At 45.5% G+C, this 19,070-nt stretch overlaps 2 protein-coding genes across 2 annotated transcripts in view; both read left to right on the top strand.

Moving 5' to 3' along the window:
- The first annotated feature begins 310 nt into the window (after positions 1–310).
- LOC120503486 (basic salivary proline-rich protein 1-like) lies at positions 311–1,660 on the top strand. The gene is made up of 2 exons (XM_039711994.1): positions 311–443; positions 1,131–1,660. The coding sequence occupies exons 1-2, from the start codon at positions 311–313 to the stop codon at positions 1,658–1,660; spliced, it is 663 nt and encodes a 220-aa protein (XP_039567928.1).
- Positions 1,422–19,070, top strand: part of GFOD1 (glucose-fructose oxidoreductase domain containing 1) — a 71,142-nt gene continuing 53,493 nt past the window's right edge. Inside the window, exon 1 of the mRNA XM_039712080.1 lies at positions 1,422–1,963. Coding sequence (XP_039568014.1) covers positions 1,711–1,963 — 253 coding nt within the window. The 5' untranslated portion in view covers positions 1,422–1,710. The remainder of the gene's footprint in view (positions 1,964–19,070) is intronic.

Here is a 19,070-nt window from a genome sequence, read left to right as displayed (position 1 = left end):
GCTCCCAGGCAGCCTCCAAGTTGGGAGGGGGGCAGCACTGGAAGCCCAGCATTCAGCCCAGACAGGGATGAGCAGGAGCTGGCACAGGGCACCATGCCAGTGGTGCTGGAAGGTTTCCTCTTCTGGAAAGGGAGATTTACAAGGGCATGTAGTCATAGGAAAAGGGGCAATGGTTTTAAATTGAGAGAAGGTGGGTTTAAATTCGACATTAGGAAGAAATTCTGCGCTATGAGAGTGATGAGGCACTGGAACAGGTTGCCCAGAGAAGTTGTGGCTGTCCCCTCTCTGGAGGTGTTCAAATATGAGAGTGATGAGGCACTGGAACAGGTTGCCCAGAGAAGCTGTCCCCTCTCTGGAGGTGATCAATGCTGGGTTGGATGAGGCTTTCAGCAACCTCATGCAGTGGAAGGTGTCCCTGCCCGTGTCAGGGGGACTGCAACTAGGTGAGGCTTTCAGCAACCTCATGCAGTGGAAGGTGTCCCTGCCCATGTCAGGGGGACTGCAACTAGGCGCTCTTTAAGTTCCTTTCCAACCAAAGCCATTCTGTGATTTTATGATTCTATGATTTGATGTGTTGCAAGTTTTGTACTTGCTTATGAAATCCCTGACACGCCTTCAGCAAACCCAGCATTACTGAGACAGACCTAGAGCACAGCACCAAGTATGGGTCTGCAAAGGAGGCATGATTCCTGCCCACAGCACATTTAACTTCATGTGCCTGGTCTGTTTACTGCCCTGCCTGGGCTTCTTGCAGGCCTCCAGAGACTCTGGACAAATGCTGTGCACTGAGCAACAGCAGCTAAAGCTCCCTAAGCCGCCTTAGCAAATTCGTGGGTTTGGAACTGTGTAAGTAGACCCATGGAGAAGGGGATTGTCATATTGACGCTTTGCTAGGAAAAAAAAAGGGAGAACCTATGTCCCAGTAAAGCTGAAGAGTCTTGCTATTTCTAAGGGAAGTGAATGACCAACAATCCAGTATGGCATAGGTGGTGGAGATATTGGCTGGGCATCCCGGGCGAGTGGATGTGGTGGGAAGCACAGGTGGTGGAGCTGGAATCTGACCCAGTGCACGGCACTATTTGGGGTTCAGAGCAGCTCCCCTCGTGCTCTGGGACATCTCTGTTCTGGAGGACCGTCCAGGAGGAGACGCACGCAGGGCGATGGGCACGACCAGCTCACGCCAGTCCGTCGCTGTTGCTCTCCCAGCTCTCCTGTGCCTTCACTGGGGCGCGACTCCGGCGACTCCACATCGCCACGACCCCTCAGAGGCTCTCCCGTGGGAGAAGAGGTGGGGGAAGGAGGGAATTCTCCTGAGATGCCGCGATACCGACCCGCCCGGCGGACGGCAAACCCCGGCGGCGCCGCGGAGCGCACCTGTGGGCGATGCCTGCACCGCGTCCCCGCGTCCCCGCATCCGAGCGGGCGCCGGCGAACATGGCAGAGGAGCGGCGCTGAGCCCGCGCCGCCGCCCGGGGAAGGGCGGTCGCCCCTGCGCGCCCCGCGACCGCCGAAGGGAGCGCGGCGCCGGCGCCTCCGCGGGGCTCTGTGTGATGGTGGGGGGCCGCCGGCGCTGCTGAGGCGGGGGGCGGCTGGTCCCGGCCCCGGCGGCGGCGGCAGCAGTAGCAGCGTGGAGCGGGGGCTGCCTCCCTCTCCCCGCTGAGAGAAGGAGGGAGCGCCTCGCCTCGCCGTGCCGCCCGGCTCGCCGCCGCCATGCTGCCCGGGGTGGGGGTGTTCGGCACCGGGCTGACGGCGCGGGTGATCGTGCCGCTGCTGAAGGCGGAGGGCTTCGCCGTGAAGGCGCTGTGGGGCCGCACGCCCGAGGAGGCGGAGGAGCTGGCCAAGGAGATGAGCGTCCCCTTCTACACCAGCCGCATCGACGAGGTGCTGCTGCACCAGGACGTGGACCTGGTCTGCGTCAACCTGCCGCCGCCGCTCACCCGGCAGGTCGCCGTCAAGACCCTGGGTGAGTGCGGGCGGCCGGGGGGCGACCCCGCCTGGGGCTCGGCATTCGCGCTCGCCTCGGGCTCAATGGAATTGCACCTCCGCCCTCAGCGCGGAGTTTTGCCTTGGCTTTACTCTTCAGCCCTCTTCCCTGTGTCTCCGGAGAGGGGCTGGCCGAGCCGCGGGTGCAGGCCGAGGGCCGGCGGGGCGCGGGGGATGGCGCTGCGGCAGCTCGGTGTGACATCCCGGATCCCCGGTCCCTCGACACCGGGGACCCGCCCCTCCGCGATGCTCGGGCAAGCCTATGCAGAGCCGGGCCTGACACCCGAGGGTGCGGGAGGAGGGAGCAGGTGTCACCCGTGTCGTGGTAAAGAGGAGAAAGTCGCGGTGAAAGGGAGGAAATAACCATCCCGCCCGGCGGCTCCCATCCATCCGCGCCTGGCAGGGGAGCGGGGATCCGAGCATCGCGCCCGCGCCGCTCGGGGGGCGCGGGTGTCCCCGGACCCCAGCTGCCAACCAGAGAGGGAGGCAGGAAGCGGTGACAGCGGAGGAAACGCTTAGCGAAGCTCACGTACAAAGGGAAGGAGGGACTGAAAAAGTAGGCATGCACTGTGGTGAGCTGCTCTGGTTTCAGGCGTGCAAAAGCGGGCCGCATCTCGCTTTCTCCTGTGTGAGCGCAAGTCTGGGCTTTGCTCTTCCAGCTCCGGGATCTCTGGTCCTCGGACACTGGCTTTCCGATGGATTTAAGTGGAAGCACCCTGTGCAGTAAAGGAATCTTAATTTGTCACCTCACATATAGGTGACAAAAGGTGAAAATGAGAGGAAAAAGCTGTGAGGTGGTGTCGCAGAGAGCGTGGAGGTTTATGAGCCAGGGTGATTGCTATCGCTCTCAGCCTCATAAATGTGTGTGGTGTGTCGTAGTGTTAAATTGCTACTAGCATACTCATTAGAATTAGTCACCATTCAAATGCTGCTAATATCGCAGCCAGCTAGTGTTTTCAACATTTGAAATTATGCAATTAAGGAAATTAAGTCAGTCCTAAAGAAAAAATCCTGCCTCAAATGCAGTGTAGGTATTTGTCTGGAATCTTTGCTCAGTGTTACTTTCTGTACTCAGAAATGCTTGTTCTTTGAGTCAGAACATTTGCTTTTCTTTTATAATACACTTGACTTTTTCCTGAAGATGCTGCACTTGCACCGGAAGCCTGACTTGCTTGCCAGAATGGCATGTGAATGAATTTGTAATATCGAAGTCCATCTTCCACAAAACACGTATAAAGGACAGTATAAGGTAACAAGGTTTCACATTTGACACGCATTAATTTGGCAACAATTGTGTCAGTCTTCCTGTGACATACTCTTCCTGCAGGTGTTGCTCATGGAAGTGTCCAGGCTTGCCTTGTGCTCTTAGAGTCCCATGAGATCTCAGGGAGACACAAGGCATCTGTTAGAACAACAGCGTTTCTGAAATAATGAAGAAACACAATTGGTGTGCTTTCTCTCAGAGGGCCAGACATATATCTAGCATAATAAAGTAATAATGTTTTGTCCTTTGAATAATATTTGCAGATTAAATAAGGAAAAAAAGTCTGGTCTCAAACATGAGTTGAATTTATGAATGGTTCTATGAATTGATGTAGCTGAGATGTTAATGGTAACTTGCTGATGCAATCTACTAGCAACAGACTAGACCAGGAAAAAAGGTGTTTTCTCCCTGTTTATTAGAACATCACCATTCTTGGTTCCCTTTCACCTCTAGTTAAAGGGTTTCCTCCCTTTCCCCAGCAGGTGTTATTTGTATGTTGTAGAGGTAATAAAGTATGTGTAAAAATGCATGGAATGGTCATTAAACAGGAACTAAACAGGTTACAAGATGATAATGTGCAACATCTGATAATTTTTTAAATACTGTTTTACTTAAAAGATTGTTACAGAAATATGTCTTGGACTACAAATAACTCCTCTCACAGTTATCTCAGAGTTTTCTTAGGTTTTTTTTTTTTTTTAATACAGACATTGAGTCTATAACAATGAAAGTTCTTGCAAGGCGTGAACAGGGAGCTAGAGCAGCAGTTCCCAAACGGCTGAGAGGAATATCTCTCTGCTGGCAGCTCTGTCTCCTGGTCCTGCTTGCCCTTCATGGCTTGGGAACTGCTGTGCCCTGGAGTGATTGTTTTGCTTTAATCAATGGATTTTCTGGTTTGTGGGAGAGACTGTAATTAAGTGGGAGGTTCAGAAGTCTCTGGTAAAGAGGGGCAATGTTGTATAGACTGAGGAAAGCAAACGGTGGAGAAACATTCCTTACTCTTGAAATTTCACACAAAACTATTGTGTAGCAGCTAGTGATAGGACATAGATGGGGATACCAGAGGCTTTACAGATGGAGATTTCAGGAGGTCTAAACATGATATCCTGCATTGCAGTAGAAGACATTGAGAAATCATGAGTTGTTAGTAATGTGAATATGTGGCTTCTCTATTACAGAATGAGTGTCTGGCCTGAGAAGAGACAGGGACCAACTTTTCTTTGGTACCCACATTTTATTTTAAATTGTATTGTTTCCCAAAGCTGCATTCTCATTTGGTGAAGTTTCATTATTAAAAAGCGAAAGCCCAAGGAAGCAGTTGGCGGTGTTTCCATCACCCATCTGGAGCTGAGTTTACCCTGTGAATTTGTAGCACATTAAGTCCTGTTTGGCCTATTCCTGATGCAGGCTCCAGAGGTGAAGGTGGGGTGAAACAGGTGTCCCCACAGCTGTGTTTAACTCTGGCCACTCGGCAGGAAGGATTCAGTTGTTTTGTTTTCACTCATGCACCTGACATGTAGATAAGTTGCTGCTTGAAATGTGTTTTTGGCACAGTGGCCCATCAACTTCTGTTCAAACAGAAATGTATGAATACATGTCCCAGGTGAGGAAGTCCCCAAATGGTGGCTTTCTGGCAGCTGTTGAGGGGAGAAAATGGGAGAAATAAAGCTTCAAACTTGCCCTGTTAGCTTTTCCTCTAAAACTCTGCTGCCCATCACTGTTAGAAACAGCTTCCTGAGCTGCACCTGACTCTGTGGTAGTTTTTTTAGGAGTAGGATCAATGCTGGAACCAATTGAGAAGTCAAGAGAGAATTGGAAACCAGGCTGATCTGAGCAGTGACCAAAAGCACAAATAAAACCCATGGTGTTTTATGTGAAATATGCTGATGGCCTCTGTCACTTCTGGATAAAAGGAATCAAATTCCTTGTTTGCTTCTACTAAATGGGTCTGATTGACCCTTTCCCTTTCTTGCCCCTGGTCTGTCCTGCTCACTTAGAAGCTCTTTTTATTATTGCTTTATATTTGCTCCCTGGAGCATAATACAAAGCTGATGTCCTGACTGACTTGCTGCTTGGTGGTCAAGAAAGATCAATGGGTGAATATTAAGGTAAGCATTGAGAATAAAGCCGCTGTTGAATAGGGAGGGGTGGTTTCCCTACTCATTGAACTGAAACATTCAGTGTGTTTGCTAGAAGTTGTCCTCTTTTCCCCTCCCTGCATGCTTCAGTAGTACAGTCGTATCCCAAGCCTGATCAGGCAGGGGAGATGTGTTTGCATAGAAGAATGAAATACGTCACCTATTGAGTGCCTATTTGTGCCCAGCATCAGAAGAGCTGCTAGTACGGACAGTATGACACGAGCCTCCACCTTGTTCAAAACTGTCAGCACATGACTCTTCCAAGTGTAATCCCTCCTCAGTCAATTAGATATGACATTCTTCAGATCCTGACTGAAACACTTGTCTTGTGAGACTGAGTAGCTGCCACATCAGGTGAAGCGATTTACTGCCTGTGGTTCTGAGAAGACCTTGGTGACATTTCATCTTGAAGGCACAGATGTTTCTATGTGCCTAGTCCTGTTGGTGTTTGCCTCAAGTCAGCTTGGATAAAGAGAACTTATTCCTGAGCTCCACATGCACTGTTTCTGGGGAGCAAATGTTTTGCTTTTGAGAAGACTCAAGTACCAGATGTTTAGCATATCTCTGGAGATGTTATCCTCGATTCTATTAACAGTTGTTTTGCTTACTCTTTCATCCCAAGTTAAGGACAGGAACACTGAGCCGTGTGCTGGGTTTTTACTGCATGTGTTCACAGCCATGTCTACGTAGTATTCGTTTTTAAAATGTTTATGTTGTAGTAGCACATGGTAGGAGTCCATTCTGCCTGGGGACTACACAGAGTATGATTTTCCCAGCCCTCCAGAAGCTGCTCCTCTTGAGGAGCACTTAAGGTTTTTTGCTGATTGGTAGTTCTTCTATACTTGATCGTGGTCATGAGGGAGCATCTTTATTTAGAGAGGAACATAAATAGTACTGCTCAGATCCTTACCTTCCCATCCCTTCACAGGAAGCACTGGCACCACACAGGCGTGCAGTATAGGCCTGCTGTCCAAAATGTGTTTGTGAGAACTCCTTGTTAAAGCGCTGACAATATTATTGCTGCACCTATCTCTGGGGTGGGAGGAACACCAAGCTGCAGTGAAATAATTTACAGGTCTGATGCAATCTCTAATTAATTTCTACATTCCTCTGCACCCATGCAAATCAGGCAGAAGTCAGGGTTGTAGCAGTGCATAAAACTCAGTCCAGCATTTATAAAGCATTAGGATTCTTGGGGAAGAGATGCCCTATTAAGGGAAAACATTATCATGACTATTTATTATTAATAGCAGTGTAATTTCTGTCCTGTAATATTGAGTTTAAATTTGACCTAAGAGCAGTGACTTTCAGCAGAACAGCTCTTTTCAGCTCCTGTGCTTGGAAGGCAGATGACTTTGCGGCATATTAAATGTGAGTTATGGTCATCTTAGTGCAAAAGAAGTCAGATGAAGAGCTGTCTATCTTTAATCAGCAGAGCTAGCAAAGGCTGTGATGCCTTTATTTCACATTTATTGTAAAGGCACTCCAAAGAGCCTGCTGGCAGTCTGCTGGATGTCATCTTTCCACTCAAGTGATGAAGGTATACCACAGAAAATGGCATCTAACTCTTCCATTGACCTTTTTCTCTCAGTACAGCAGACCTTTAATGCCAGTATTTTCCTGTAAAATTCCTTCAGAGATATTTGGCCTCTGAGACAGTTGAGGTAAAAAGACCAGTGCTCAGGTTTAAAAACAAAACTAATAAAAATAATAATAAAAAACTAGAACCCCTCCCCACCTCTTGTTTACTTCATGACCTTCAAATCAAAGGCATGTTTTCAGTTTTTCCCAATTGCTCTCTTCTGTGGGAAAGTAGCCACCAGTTCTATTGTTACACTGCTAGGTGGGTTGGGAGCCCAGAATGGACCAAACTTGGAATACTGGGACACTGAGCTCATGCTGTGATGACACACCCAATTTTGCCTAGCCTAAAAAAAGCCAGTTGTGATGGAAGAGGTTGTTTTAAACAGTGCTAGATATGAAGATCCTACTGCAATCCTGTGTCCCGTCAGGTCAGTGTGTGTTGCTGCATTTTTTCCCCATTTAAACAAAAGTGCTTGGCCTTGGGGATCCCAGGATGCTGTCTCCAGACCAGTGTGGGCAGCTGAAGTGGGTTGGGCTGAATCTCCTCAGGATGCCTGCAGGTGTGGCCTTGGCCCATTCAGCTGGAGGAGGGCAGTGTGGAAAGCAGCATCTCTCGAGTTTGGTAGGTTACTGTCTGCTGTGGGATTTCACTGTGCACCGTGGGTGACTTGGTTGAAACAAATGGCAGCCCAAGCCCTCAGCAGCCCCACTTCTTCCTGTGATTTAAATGGCAAAATGTGCCAGAGCACAGACACCCTTCTTCCATCTGCTTGACTGCTGGGGGCTTGGACCTTTGACATGGTGAAGTGAAGAAAATGAGAGCAGTGCTGACCTCTGCCAGTGTTTGATTTGATCTGTCATGCTTTGTTAGGCAAAGCCCATAGTCAGGGGTGATACTTGGAAGAGAAATCTTCCTTTTAATATATGTGTCAGGGCTGCTGCTGTCTGTTTTTCTTTTTTTGGTTAATCTTTACGTAGGCCAAGTCCTTATGACCTTTATCATTTCAGTGTGCTTTGAACACTATTGTTGTGCTATTCTGCTCTTACACTGTGTTAGCAGTGGTGGTAAATGCAATTTTTTTCTTTACTGTCTCTGGTACTCGCTCATCTGTCCAAAGACTGGTGCACACCAACACACCAGGGCTGTGTCCAGCACAGATCCTCCCTGGCACATTGTCAGTGCTAACAGTGACAAACCAGCATTAGCAGTGCAATAATATCTTGATTTGGTGTTACAAACAGGTAAGAGGTAAGTAGCTCTCTGGGGTGTGGCTTCTGGCATGGCTGAAGAAGACTTGGCTAGTATGAGTTAAGTAAAAAAGGGCTGGAAGTTGCAAAATATCTCCCATGAATGAAGTGGGTGTTGGTGCTGAAGCTATAGACTGCATGTGTAGCCTTGTGGCTGTGCTAGTGAGGATCTCTTTCTGTTTTTCACTTGATGGCACAATTTGTACAGTGGATATCACATAGACAATAGGTTGTACAGCTGGGGTGGTTTTTTTTGGCTTTTTTGTTTTTTTGGTTTTTTTTTGTTAAAGTAGCACATCTATGCTGTTGCACAAACAGAAAATGTGCTACATAGCTTGAGTCTATGAGAAGATGAGAGAAGGTATTGATAAAAGGTGTGTTTACACTGCTAGAGCTGTGCCCAGGTTAAGTATTGTAATAATTTAACTTGTAGAGTAAATTATTGCACTCTGCTAACATGAGAAACAGCAGAAGACAGATTTTATTTTTATTGTTCTTGTTGTTATTCTTTCTTGCATTGCTTTGTGCTTTCATTCTTGACAGACAGTGTCCACTGCTTTTTTTGTTAAAGTAGCACATCTATGCTGTTGCACAAACAGAAAATGTGCTACATAGCTTGAGTCTATGAGAAGATGAGAGAAGGTATTGATAAAAGGTGTGTTTACACTGCTAGAGCTGTGCCCAGGTTAAGTATTGTAATAATTTAACTTGTAGAGTAAATTATTGCACTCTGCTAACATGAGAAACAGCAGAAAACAGATTTTATTTTTATTGTTGTTGTTGTTATTCTTTCTTGCATTGCTTCATTCTTGACAGACAGTGTCCACTGTGATGCTTGCTGTGGTACTGGGCTGTCTGATCCCTCTGTGACTTTGTCTTGTTGCTTGGTTTTAGGGACTTGAGTTGCTGAGTGTTCAGTGGCGCAGGTGGGTAAAAGGAAGGACTTGCAAGCTGCTTCTGTTCCAGATTAATATTAAATAATAAAGAAAGAATGTGTAGATAAAGGCAGAGAAGGGAAAATATGTTGAACAAATTAAAATTACTAGATTTTCAAGCTTCCCATAGTTGCCTCTTTTCTCTCTTTTGTTTATTTGTTTTGTTGTTTTTTTTTCTTAAAGCCTTCTCATGCCTGAGCTTGACAGTATGTGACCTAGGTTTGCTGTATGCTCCAGACAAGGATAGTTGAGCACAACCCCTGATCGAGGCAGGGTAAAAGCTCTGCAAGATACTAATTACGTTGTTCTATCTGTTTTTGTTTGAAAACTAGGTAAATTGTGTTGGAGCATGTGGCAGCTTACTGTCCGTTTCTTCGTATGTGCAGTAGATTTTGCCCATTGTGCTGTAGTGATGGCAGAGCACCAACAGTGAAAAAGGAGTTAAATTTCCAGGATGGCCAAGATGGGTGTTTTTCACAGGCCACTGCAGTGCAACAACCCTCTCCACTGTCAATATCTGTTTGCCATAGCGCTCTTTCTAGTGGCTATGAATTGTTCTTGTTGCTTCAAACTGCTGAAGCAGAAGTGTTTACCCTACTGCTTTTTGTTTATTTTCCACGTAACAAACTCTGAGCTCCTAAGAGTGAGCTGTCAAAGTCAGTGACTTTTTGCAAATTCAGCATGCGTGCAGGTAACAAAACCACACTCCTTAAAAAAATTATTTCAGGTCTTAAGTCTTGATTTAAACAAATTTATTTAAATGGCTATATAATTAAAAAGAGACAATCCCTTGTGTAGGTTTCCTGAATTGATTTAGGGGCCTGGTCTGCATGCAGATTTTTGTACCAGTGTAATTTTGACTGCAAGGGGTATGATTACATTAATGCAGTAATTGCTGTGTGGTCATTAGAAGTCCAGCTGGTGTGACTTGGCATGAGCACTGTTCTGCCAGCACAGTGGCACCTGTCTGTGGTACAGGTTATTCCTGCTCCTGTGCAGGTGTAAGTGGTCGGTTGCACACATCTTTTGAGTGTTCAGCTGGCACGGTGTTTCTGTGTTGCAGGAATAGTCCAGCTCTAGGTGTGTGGGTATGGCTGTGCTCTGCATAAAGATGGGTCATACACTCATTGAAGTGGTTTATGCTTGTGGACACTGTGAGGAGTTCGGGTCAGCTTTTGGGGCACTGTGAGTTTGGAGACCTTTGAAGAAAAGTCTCAAAAAAGGTCTCCAAACTTCTTGTTCAGGAGGTGGCTGTTCTGAAAATGTGGTGAAGAGCAGGGGAGGATGAACCCTGCTGCCCTGCTCAGCTGGCCGTGACCACCCGTGTGAGACAAGGCTCACCCACCTGGCGAGTGTGAGTGTAATTGTCCTTGGGTGCTGTGGGTGCCTGGCATAGCTGCACTTCCAGATGGTGGAACTGGCATCCAGCATATCATAAACACCAGATCTTACACAGGTTTGCCTTGCAGAGTAACAGGAGTTACAGGGAATTGTGGAGGATGAGAGTTTATCAAACCCTTTCTCTTTATGCTCTTTTTTTTCTTTATGCTTTGTTTTAGCATAGCCAGGGCTAATGATAAAAGTTTGGCTTTTATCAGGCCTAACTTTTGAGTATGAGCATGGTGAAGAGCACAGAAAATGTGAACATGGTGTGAGGAACTTGCTTGGTAGTAATGTAAGAGTAAACATAGTGATTTAACACTGGGAGTAAAATTGCTTCTGTCATTTGCTGCTGTGCTAGAGTTTATCTCAGGGTGAAAACTGGTGCCTTCAATTCCATCGCAGCAGCAGTCACAGCTTTAGTGAAGCAGATGGAAGTGAAAAAAAGGCAGCACCTTTGTTTTGCATTCTGATGTTTCCATGGCTTTTATCAGCAATAAAGACCCTTGTTTTGGCACTTCCTTGCAGTGAATGTTTGGCTGTCTTCAGCTATTCCAACTGGCAATTTTTTGCCAGGAAATGCCCAGAAGGGAGGGCATGGTTGAATTAAACACTGTTTCTAGGGTACTGGGCTTCACATGGCTAATGAGAAGCTTTAATATAGAGAGCTTTTCAAAATCCAAATGGAGTCAAGCAAGGAAAGAGAACTATAAAATAGTAATTACTCTTGCTGTGTGCTGGAGTGATGTTGCTTAAAAATGTGGAACCAAGGGCTGGGCTCAGTACTCCAAATTCTTTCTCTTGGTGTCTGTACATATAGTTTCATATATGTATAAAAATCTAAAAAAACCCGTTAAAGTGAAAAATATATAAATTAAAAATTCCTGGAAGTCCCTCCCCTTCCTTCACTTCCTCAGCCCATAAAAGACAATGCAACTGTTAGTGTTTCATGTGGGGATAGGAAAGGGGAGAGAAAATAGCTGGGAGAATATCTGAAACAATTGCAGCTGAGTTTGTGTGCATCAAAATAAATTCCAGAAATGTGTGCCTGAAAGTTGTAAGTTAAAGCTTTGATTCTGATCGTGCTTGCTCCACTGTTAATGCAATTAAAGCTCTACTGGATCAAAGGAAATAGTTGAAATATATGATGACATTATTGAGAGCACATTGTGGCCCAAAAGAAAAGCCAAGTGTGCCTCAGGGAGAGGGGCCTGGCCTTGCAGATCTGTGTCCTCTCAGCAAAGACATCTCTGTCAATTTAGAAAATGATTGGTGGGAGTCTTGGGACACAGTTCTGCAAACCTTTCATTACAAGTAGTCTTCTTGAAGACAAAAATCACTGATTCCTTATAGACAATATTTGTAAGGCACAGTAATTATGTAGGTAGGAATTTGCTTGCAAACTGCTTTTGTACCAGTTCATCAAAAAGTCTGAAGATACAGCTACGTGTCTGCAGTTCTACAGCTCTGTATAGCTGTGTTTCTATAGCATATTATGGCAGCATGTCTGCAGGAATGAAAAGTAAGATGGGAAATATTTGGAGGAGAGATGCGTAGATACCTTAGCCATAGCCTACAAAAACCTATCACTAAATGAGTGTGACAGAGCTTGCAGAACTCTTTTGTGGCTTGCTGCTTGCCTTGAAGGAACTTGACAGTTTAGTGCTGGGAAAGATGCTTTGTGGTTAAACAGTATGAGATGCTTTGATAAAGACTTTCTTCTCAGGCAGAGTGCTAAGCAGCACTCCCTGAGACTAGTTTGTGGATACAGTGTTACCCGAATGCATGAGAAGGTGTCCTGAATTTTAAATTCATGTTGCTGAAGAATTCTGTTTAAAAACGTGTGTCATGAGATGCTTGTTTTGCAGGGGTGACATCTTTGCTAAACGAGCCAGAGTATGTGTGGATGTGGCCTGTGACTGTTGGTGTAGCTTGAGAGAACCATGGACCTGAAATGTAATTCTGAATATAATTTTTAGTCTGCCACATAGCCATTAGGAAAAAATACTTTGACACATTGTATGCCTGAAATGAGGAAATTGTGTTCACAAGCCATCTTGCTTCTGTCTCATGAATGCTGTTCTGTTTGCTTGTGAGATTTGATGCAGTCTAGCAGACTTATTTATGCCTTTGATTATAGTGCTGTCTCTCAGCTTGTCATATAAATTTAATTGTGATGGTGCTGTGGTTGTCGTAGTTTGAAATTACAGATTTGTTCACATAGACGAAGGTGATCCTTGACGAGGCCTGATGATGTGCACAGATGTTTTGGCAGCTGCTGAGACCACACCTGCTTCCATCTGTGTGCAGAGGGATCTGATTCCTTACATCAGGTGGGGATCAGGTGGGGATAAAATTGTTCCACTATAGCCTTGCTGTGTGTTTGGTGAGACTCCTGTTTGCTCTGAGCAAGAGTGGTCTGATCAGAATTAAGCCTCAGAATTGCTGTCCTGAGCTTCCATTCTCTGTAACACGGGTTGTGTGTTTTAATTAGATTGCATTTACCTGCCTTCCTGAAGGTGGTTTCATCTTCCAGGATGCCAAAACTACAGACCAGGGATGAGGGGGCATAGGGAAATGAAGAGACTGGCTGAAGTTTGTGTGGAAGCTGGTGGCAGGGGCAGAAGGTGAGGCCTCTGAGGTCTGCTCTTCTCTCTCCCTGTGGGACCTGCTGCAGCTGAATGCTGCTGAGTGGATGATCATCACAGGAAGCACATCTGAGCTGCTGGGGGAGGACCAGTCACTGTCACTCTGGTTGGGCCTTTTCCCTGGATGGTTGTGCAGGGATTTTAAAATCAGGGTGGGGAGAGAGGGCTGGGGAGGGTGCAGAATAACCTGGTTCACAGTGGAGAATAACCTCTACTGCTACTCTTGTTGGTGTCCCTTTCTAATGTATACAGGGTAGCTCGTCAAGGAATTGCAAGGACTATCTGAGGTACTGAATATTTTGTGGGCTATTAATGTCAGTAATCAGCTTTCTGGTGTTGGAGCTTTATCTAACAGATGCTACCAAAAAAAAATAAATCTTAATAAGACAGCTTACTATGAGCAGTGATGGCTCAGCAGCTGGGAGGCTTGAGTATTTATTTTTAATGAAGTATGGGGTTTCTCTTTAGTATTTGTTATGGCTCTCTGCACACTGGGGCCCCTTTCTTTAGCAAATGGGCAGGGCCTTCTTGGGCTGACTGGAACAACTGCTATTTTGGAAGACAGAAAGAAGTACATCTGTAATGTTGGTTGCAAATACAACCTCGAGCATCAGCTCAACCTGATATGAGCAAGTTCAGATTTGCAGCTGCTGTTCAAGGAGTGCTTGAATGAAATATCAAAAAATATCTGTAATTTCACATCTGGGCAGTTTGTCAGCCTGTAGAGTGCTTGGCCTCTTGCATTGTGCAGAATCATTTGATAGTGCTGGGTGAAAGTGAGTAGGGTGCTGGTAGTTGCCGGAGCTGCATGTACTATTCCCTGGGTTTACAGGGAATTTGCACTAGATGGAATTGCACAGTACAGAGTCATGAATGATGTCTTTCTAGTAGATATGAGTGTTAGTGCTTTTCAATAAGATGGTAAATAAATAAATAGGCATTAGAAAACATTTCCTTTCCTTGATGCCTAACAGAAAACTGTGGGATGATGCTCTAGCTGCTAAATCAGGTTTTGGCAAATAATTTAAGGCTTTCTTGGAGAGTCTTAAATGTAATGCAACAAGTGAATTATTAATTTGCCTTGTGTGTTCTTTAGGTTAATGACAAAGCACTGTTTTTTGAGGCTTTTGCTTCCTTTGGGGAGGAATTACTTTTACATTTCTTTATTGAAAAGTCTGCATCAAAGAATTAACAGCAGAGAAGTACAGGAAACTGTTTTTTTACTCCTAGAGAATATTAGTTTTACTTGCACTGCAGCTCTGGACCAGGATGAGGGACACATCTAGGTTTTTATAACTGTCCTTCTGGTCTTAGTACATTAGCCTGCATTCCATGTGCACTATGTGGTGCTTGCAGCTAGGAAGTCTGTAGGAAACAAGCAGATCATATGGACTATACTCTCATGATTGTAATGAGATGTATTCTTCATCTCCGTATGAAAAATCTCTAGAACAAACTTCAGATGGGATTGTGCTGTAACAATAGGCTCGTGAAATTGCTGCAACTGTTGCTGCAGGAAAAAATGAGAGTGTCACATTCTTACAGTCCTGCCAGCAAAAAAAAATAAAAAATTGTAAATTAGTATTGTTCATGGAATATATATCTGTAGTAATAAGATCACCTTGGCAGTCTGTCTATTTCTCATAATCTGTTCTTTTATTCCCAGGCTGCTCTGGCATCATAAAGCCTGTCAGAGGCTGAAACTAGTTTTAGGGAAATCAGTGTGGGTGATTGTGCTGCTTCAATTTTCTTGTAGCAAACAGTGGGGGTAGTTTCTTCATTGGGGAAAAAAAATTAAAATATGGTCAGAAAGGAAGAGAAGTCAGAAAATGAGTCTTGGACTGGGACAAACTCTGTAACTCTGGTAGGAGAATTGTGTAGCATGAGCCTCTGTTGTGATTTAATGCATCTGTACTGTCCCAATCTCTAAACCAGTCATTTGCAAGATTGTGAGGGATTAATTGATGGGGACAATAGGTAGGATATTAATTAAAATGCCGTGCATGATGTGGGGAACATCAAGCCGTGTGTGCTTTAAATAGGGAAATTGGCAAATATATAATCCACAGTGCTTGGAATGATCAGTTTTGATCTTGTTTCTTCTTCTTTTGGATGCTCAAGTAACTGTTAAATTGCTTCACAGGGCACAAGATAGTGAAAATTCAGATATTTATGGTCAAATGTTCATTTTGGTAGGATTAAAGTGATTTCAACCGGCCTGTTGATTTTCAGACATGAAAACCAGGAAAAAAAAGCCTGTGTGGAGCAATCTGAGATTAGCCTCTACATTTCCTAGAATTCCATCTCTTTTTTCATGTCGATAGCCCCCTGTGCTCATGTAACTCAGTTTCTTTTCCACAAAAATATGGATGCAGTCATTCTTTATTCCTCCTTGGGATTAGAGGTGGAGCAGGTGAAGAACACTGAACAGTTGGGGATGGGATTCCTTTGTGTCTCTGGTTCTCAGTTTTGCAGATCCTATAGCCTGTAACACATCTGTGGCATTCCTTTTTTCCTGTTCTTATTACATGTCCCATGAGAAATTTTACAATGCTGGGAAAACTCTCACCTCTGTTGGTAGCTGCAGGTGTTGGAGCCCATTCATCTGAAGCACATCAACAGCAGTGAGTGATCACAGGCAGAATAAGCTTGCAGAGCTCTTATTCCAGACTGCCTCAGTACAGCAGTGGGTGTTTTGGGTTAAAGTGGGAGAAGGGGGTTATTCAGCTGGGTTGGACCCCTGGGCAGCTCATCTCTCTCTCTATTTGTGTAAAGCAGGGGAATAGATGCAATTGTCCCCTAGGCAGTGGGTTTGTTAGGCATCAGTGCAGAGGTGTCTTTCACTTTGTGGGAGGGTAACTGTGAAAACTGAAGCAGAATTGCATTCATGGTTAAATGCTAAAAGATTCACAGCCCTGAAGATCTCGCTGTCTCTGAAGTCTTTGGCCATTCAAAATCCTCCAGACTTTGCTCCTGAGAGCTTGATCAGGAGTGCATCAGGCGTGACCCTAATGGTACTTCCACATGCCTGAAGCCCAAAGACTCAAAAGCCTTCTGATCTGCTATTGGCAAAAAGTCATCTGTTTGAAGTCTCTTTCTGTTTAGCAGTTGTTGTTTTGTCCAAAATTCCAAAGAAACTGGTCTTCTACTGAAAACAGCATTAAAAGAGATGGAAAGCCAAACCCTGTTGCTTGCATTGTTTCAGGACTTCCGTGGGATTGAAAGAAGTGGCCAGACCAAGTTGTTTTTCTTTACAAACAAATACTTTTTTTTTCCCTACTCCTACGGCAAAGCTTGTTTTATGGCTGATGCCTTTTTGCCATGTTTTATCTCAGAGGAGTAAAAAGCTGTAAATACTGGGAGTGGGATAAAGAGAATGGAATTTGTGATGGAAATGTGCAGTGAGCCATAGTTGGGCCACACTGCCACTGCTATCTGCACAGCAGCAACTCCTAGTCAGATCAGAGAATATTGTATTTCTTTCTGCGTGGCTGACTTTCTTACATTTGGTAGCCTGTGTTTGGCTTGTTACCTTTGTTCGGAAACAGTGCCAAAAAAAGAAGAGACTTATGAGGGGTGGGGAGTAGCATGGGCTGTTGAGGTTAAAGTCCTGTATTAGGAAGAGAAATCACCTAAGTCTTCCTTCTGCCCCCTTTGCAGGAGACAGACACTTGCTGCAGGTTCCCTGAATGTCACAGCAATGTGGCAAGCCATGCCCAGCCTTGTGGGAAGTGGTGAAAAGGCTTAGCAGTGTTCTTTGGCATTTCTTGCATTTGAAAACGCACTGCTTGAAAACTTCAGATAACATTTGCCTGGAAGAGGAGGATGTGTTTCAGTCAAATGATAAGAGGGGAGGGGCTGCTCTCAGGGCAGAGTGAGACACCTCCCTTGTTAGAAACGGGAAAAATAGATGAAAACACAAACTGGAAAGGCACCCTGTTGTTTCAGTCAAATGATAAGAGGGGAGGGGCTGCTCTCAGGGCAGAGTGTGAGACACCTCCCTTGTTAGAAACAGGAAAAATAGATGAAAACACAAAATGGAAAGGCACCATAGGCATGCTGACAAATTTGGCCTGAGGAAGCCAGCTGAATAAAAGTTGGCAGGGAGGGGATGGGAGAGTGTTGGAGCAGGAGGGAACAAGTGTCAGTGCAGCAGGCTGTGCTTCTGGGATGAGGCTTGCAAAAAATGGAAGGGGAAAGCGGCTGTAGCTCTTGTAACTTTGAAATTCCCTTGTCTGCCCTCCTTCTTGTTCCCTGTCTCCCTCCCTCCCACTACAGGCTGTGGGCTGCTTGCCTGGAAAGGGCTGTGCACCAGTTGCCCCTAGGATGTGCTGCAGGGCCTCACGTGGTGGTGGTGGTGGTCCCCTGACAGTGAGATGCAGCTGGGAGCAGAGGGCTGGAGCAGGACCTGAAGTGAGCTTTGCATTACTCTGGGAAAGGGTAAACTGAGAGGGAGGAAGACATCATTGACTTCAATGAGAACTGTCACACACTATCTCCAATATGAAGTTGCAGTGAATTAATGAACCTTCCCTGGAAGTGAAAATGCTGGCCATATGCTTTGGTGGTGAAAAAGGTTAAACCAAGTGTGTTACCTTTACTTTCTTTGCTTCAAGTTCTCTTGAACTTTCCAGAGAAAGACTCTGTAAAGGCTCTCTCCCTGTGGAGATGAACTTCAAAGATCAAGACTGCTGAGTAGAGGAATAAAGCAACCTGTCTGGCACTGAAAACTCCTCACTGAGGTACCAGGAACTATTCTGGTCAGGCAGAAAACGCTTTGGGCACCAAGTGCAGCAGGTTACTGATAACATCACTGTGATGGTGAAGGATGGAAAGTTAGCCTTCATTTAGAAGATCAGGAAGGCAAAGAGGAGTCAGACACAATTAGAAATTCCTGTTTATTAAACAGAGGTGATGAATAGGTATTTCAGCATCAATAAGCCATGAGACATTTGATAAGAGCTTGTTGAGTAATTCCAGAAGTTTTTGCCAAACACGGTAAGGTCTGTTTGAGGTGACCTGGCATGTTTCTGTGTGTGCCACAGCCTCCCATACTTTCAGGTATATGAGCTGTCCTCCCAAGATGATTGCTGGAATGTGCTGTGGGCAGATGGCCAGTGTCACCTAGCCTGAACTCAACCTGTGTGTAGAAAATGGGTTAAAAATCTGTAAAAATTTCAACTTCGATTTTTTTTTTTTTTTTCCAGATCAATGCTTTTCTTCATGTTCTGGAAAGGGAGTAGCACTGATCCAAGCTCCATCAGAGCTTGCTCTTGGTTGCTACTTTTAGCTCTGTGTCACAACCTTGCCATCTGCCTTGTTTTGTTGCAGCCACCCAGCTCCTCACAGTGAGGGCCTGTAAAGATTTGTGTGTTAGCCTGGCCTGTGCTGTGATGCTGCTGGTTTGGCAGTGGTTCCCATGCAGTGTATTTCAGGTGTGCAGCAAGCAGTAGGTGGGCTCAAACTTGGTTTGGCAGTGGTTCCCATGCAGTGTATTTCAGGTGTGCAGCAAGCTTTACAGTTAGGTGGGCTCAAACTTAACTTGCTGTTGTTTGAATAAAGTTAAATGCCCCAATGATGCTGTTAGCCCTGCAGCCTTCTTTGCTGAGACACTTTCCTAGTGCATGCAGTACTTGAGTATTCTCCAGGCAGCTCCAACTAGTGGCTTGTAGGCAAGAAATTGCTTGTGGATGTCCTCAGACTGATCCGTAGTTCAGTCATGCCCAGTGTAGAGGGAGAGCAAACAAAGTGCTGTCCCTTTCTCACTAGGCTCACAGCCTCTAGTGGCACATATTTTAAACACTGGGCTTGGAAGGGGGAGCTCAGGGAGCTGTTACTGTGACTTTCTTGACTTGGCCCCGTGAACAACTCAGCCTTTTCCTAACATGGG

Source organism: Passer montanus, unplaced genomic scaffold (genome assembly GCF_014805655.1).
Source record: "Passer montanus isolate IOZ18808 unplaced genomic scaffold, ASM1480565v1 scaffold26, whole genome shotgun sequence".
Classification (NCBI taxonomy): domain Eukaryota; kingdom Metazoa; phylum Chordata; class Aves; order Passeriformes; family Passeridae; genus Passer; species Passer montanus.
The sequence above is the reverse complement of the archived record's forward strand: the minus strand, read 5'-3'. Positions and strand labels throughout refer to the sequence as shown.

Bases quoted from the DNA above. Each gene is read 5' to 3' on its own strand.
- LOC120503486 (XM_039711994.1), top strand. From the start codon at position 311: ATGAGGCACTGGAACAGGTTGCCCAGAGAAGCTGTCCCCTCTCTGGAG. The intron at 444-1,130 runs GTGAGGCTTTCA...TCTGTTCTGGAG, and splicing joins GTCAGGGGGACTGCAACTAG to GACCGTCCAGGAGGAGACGC.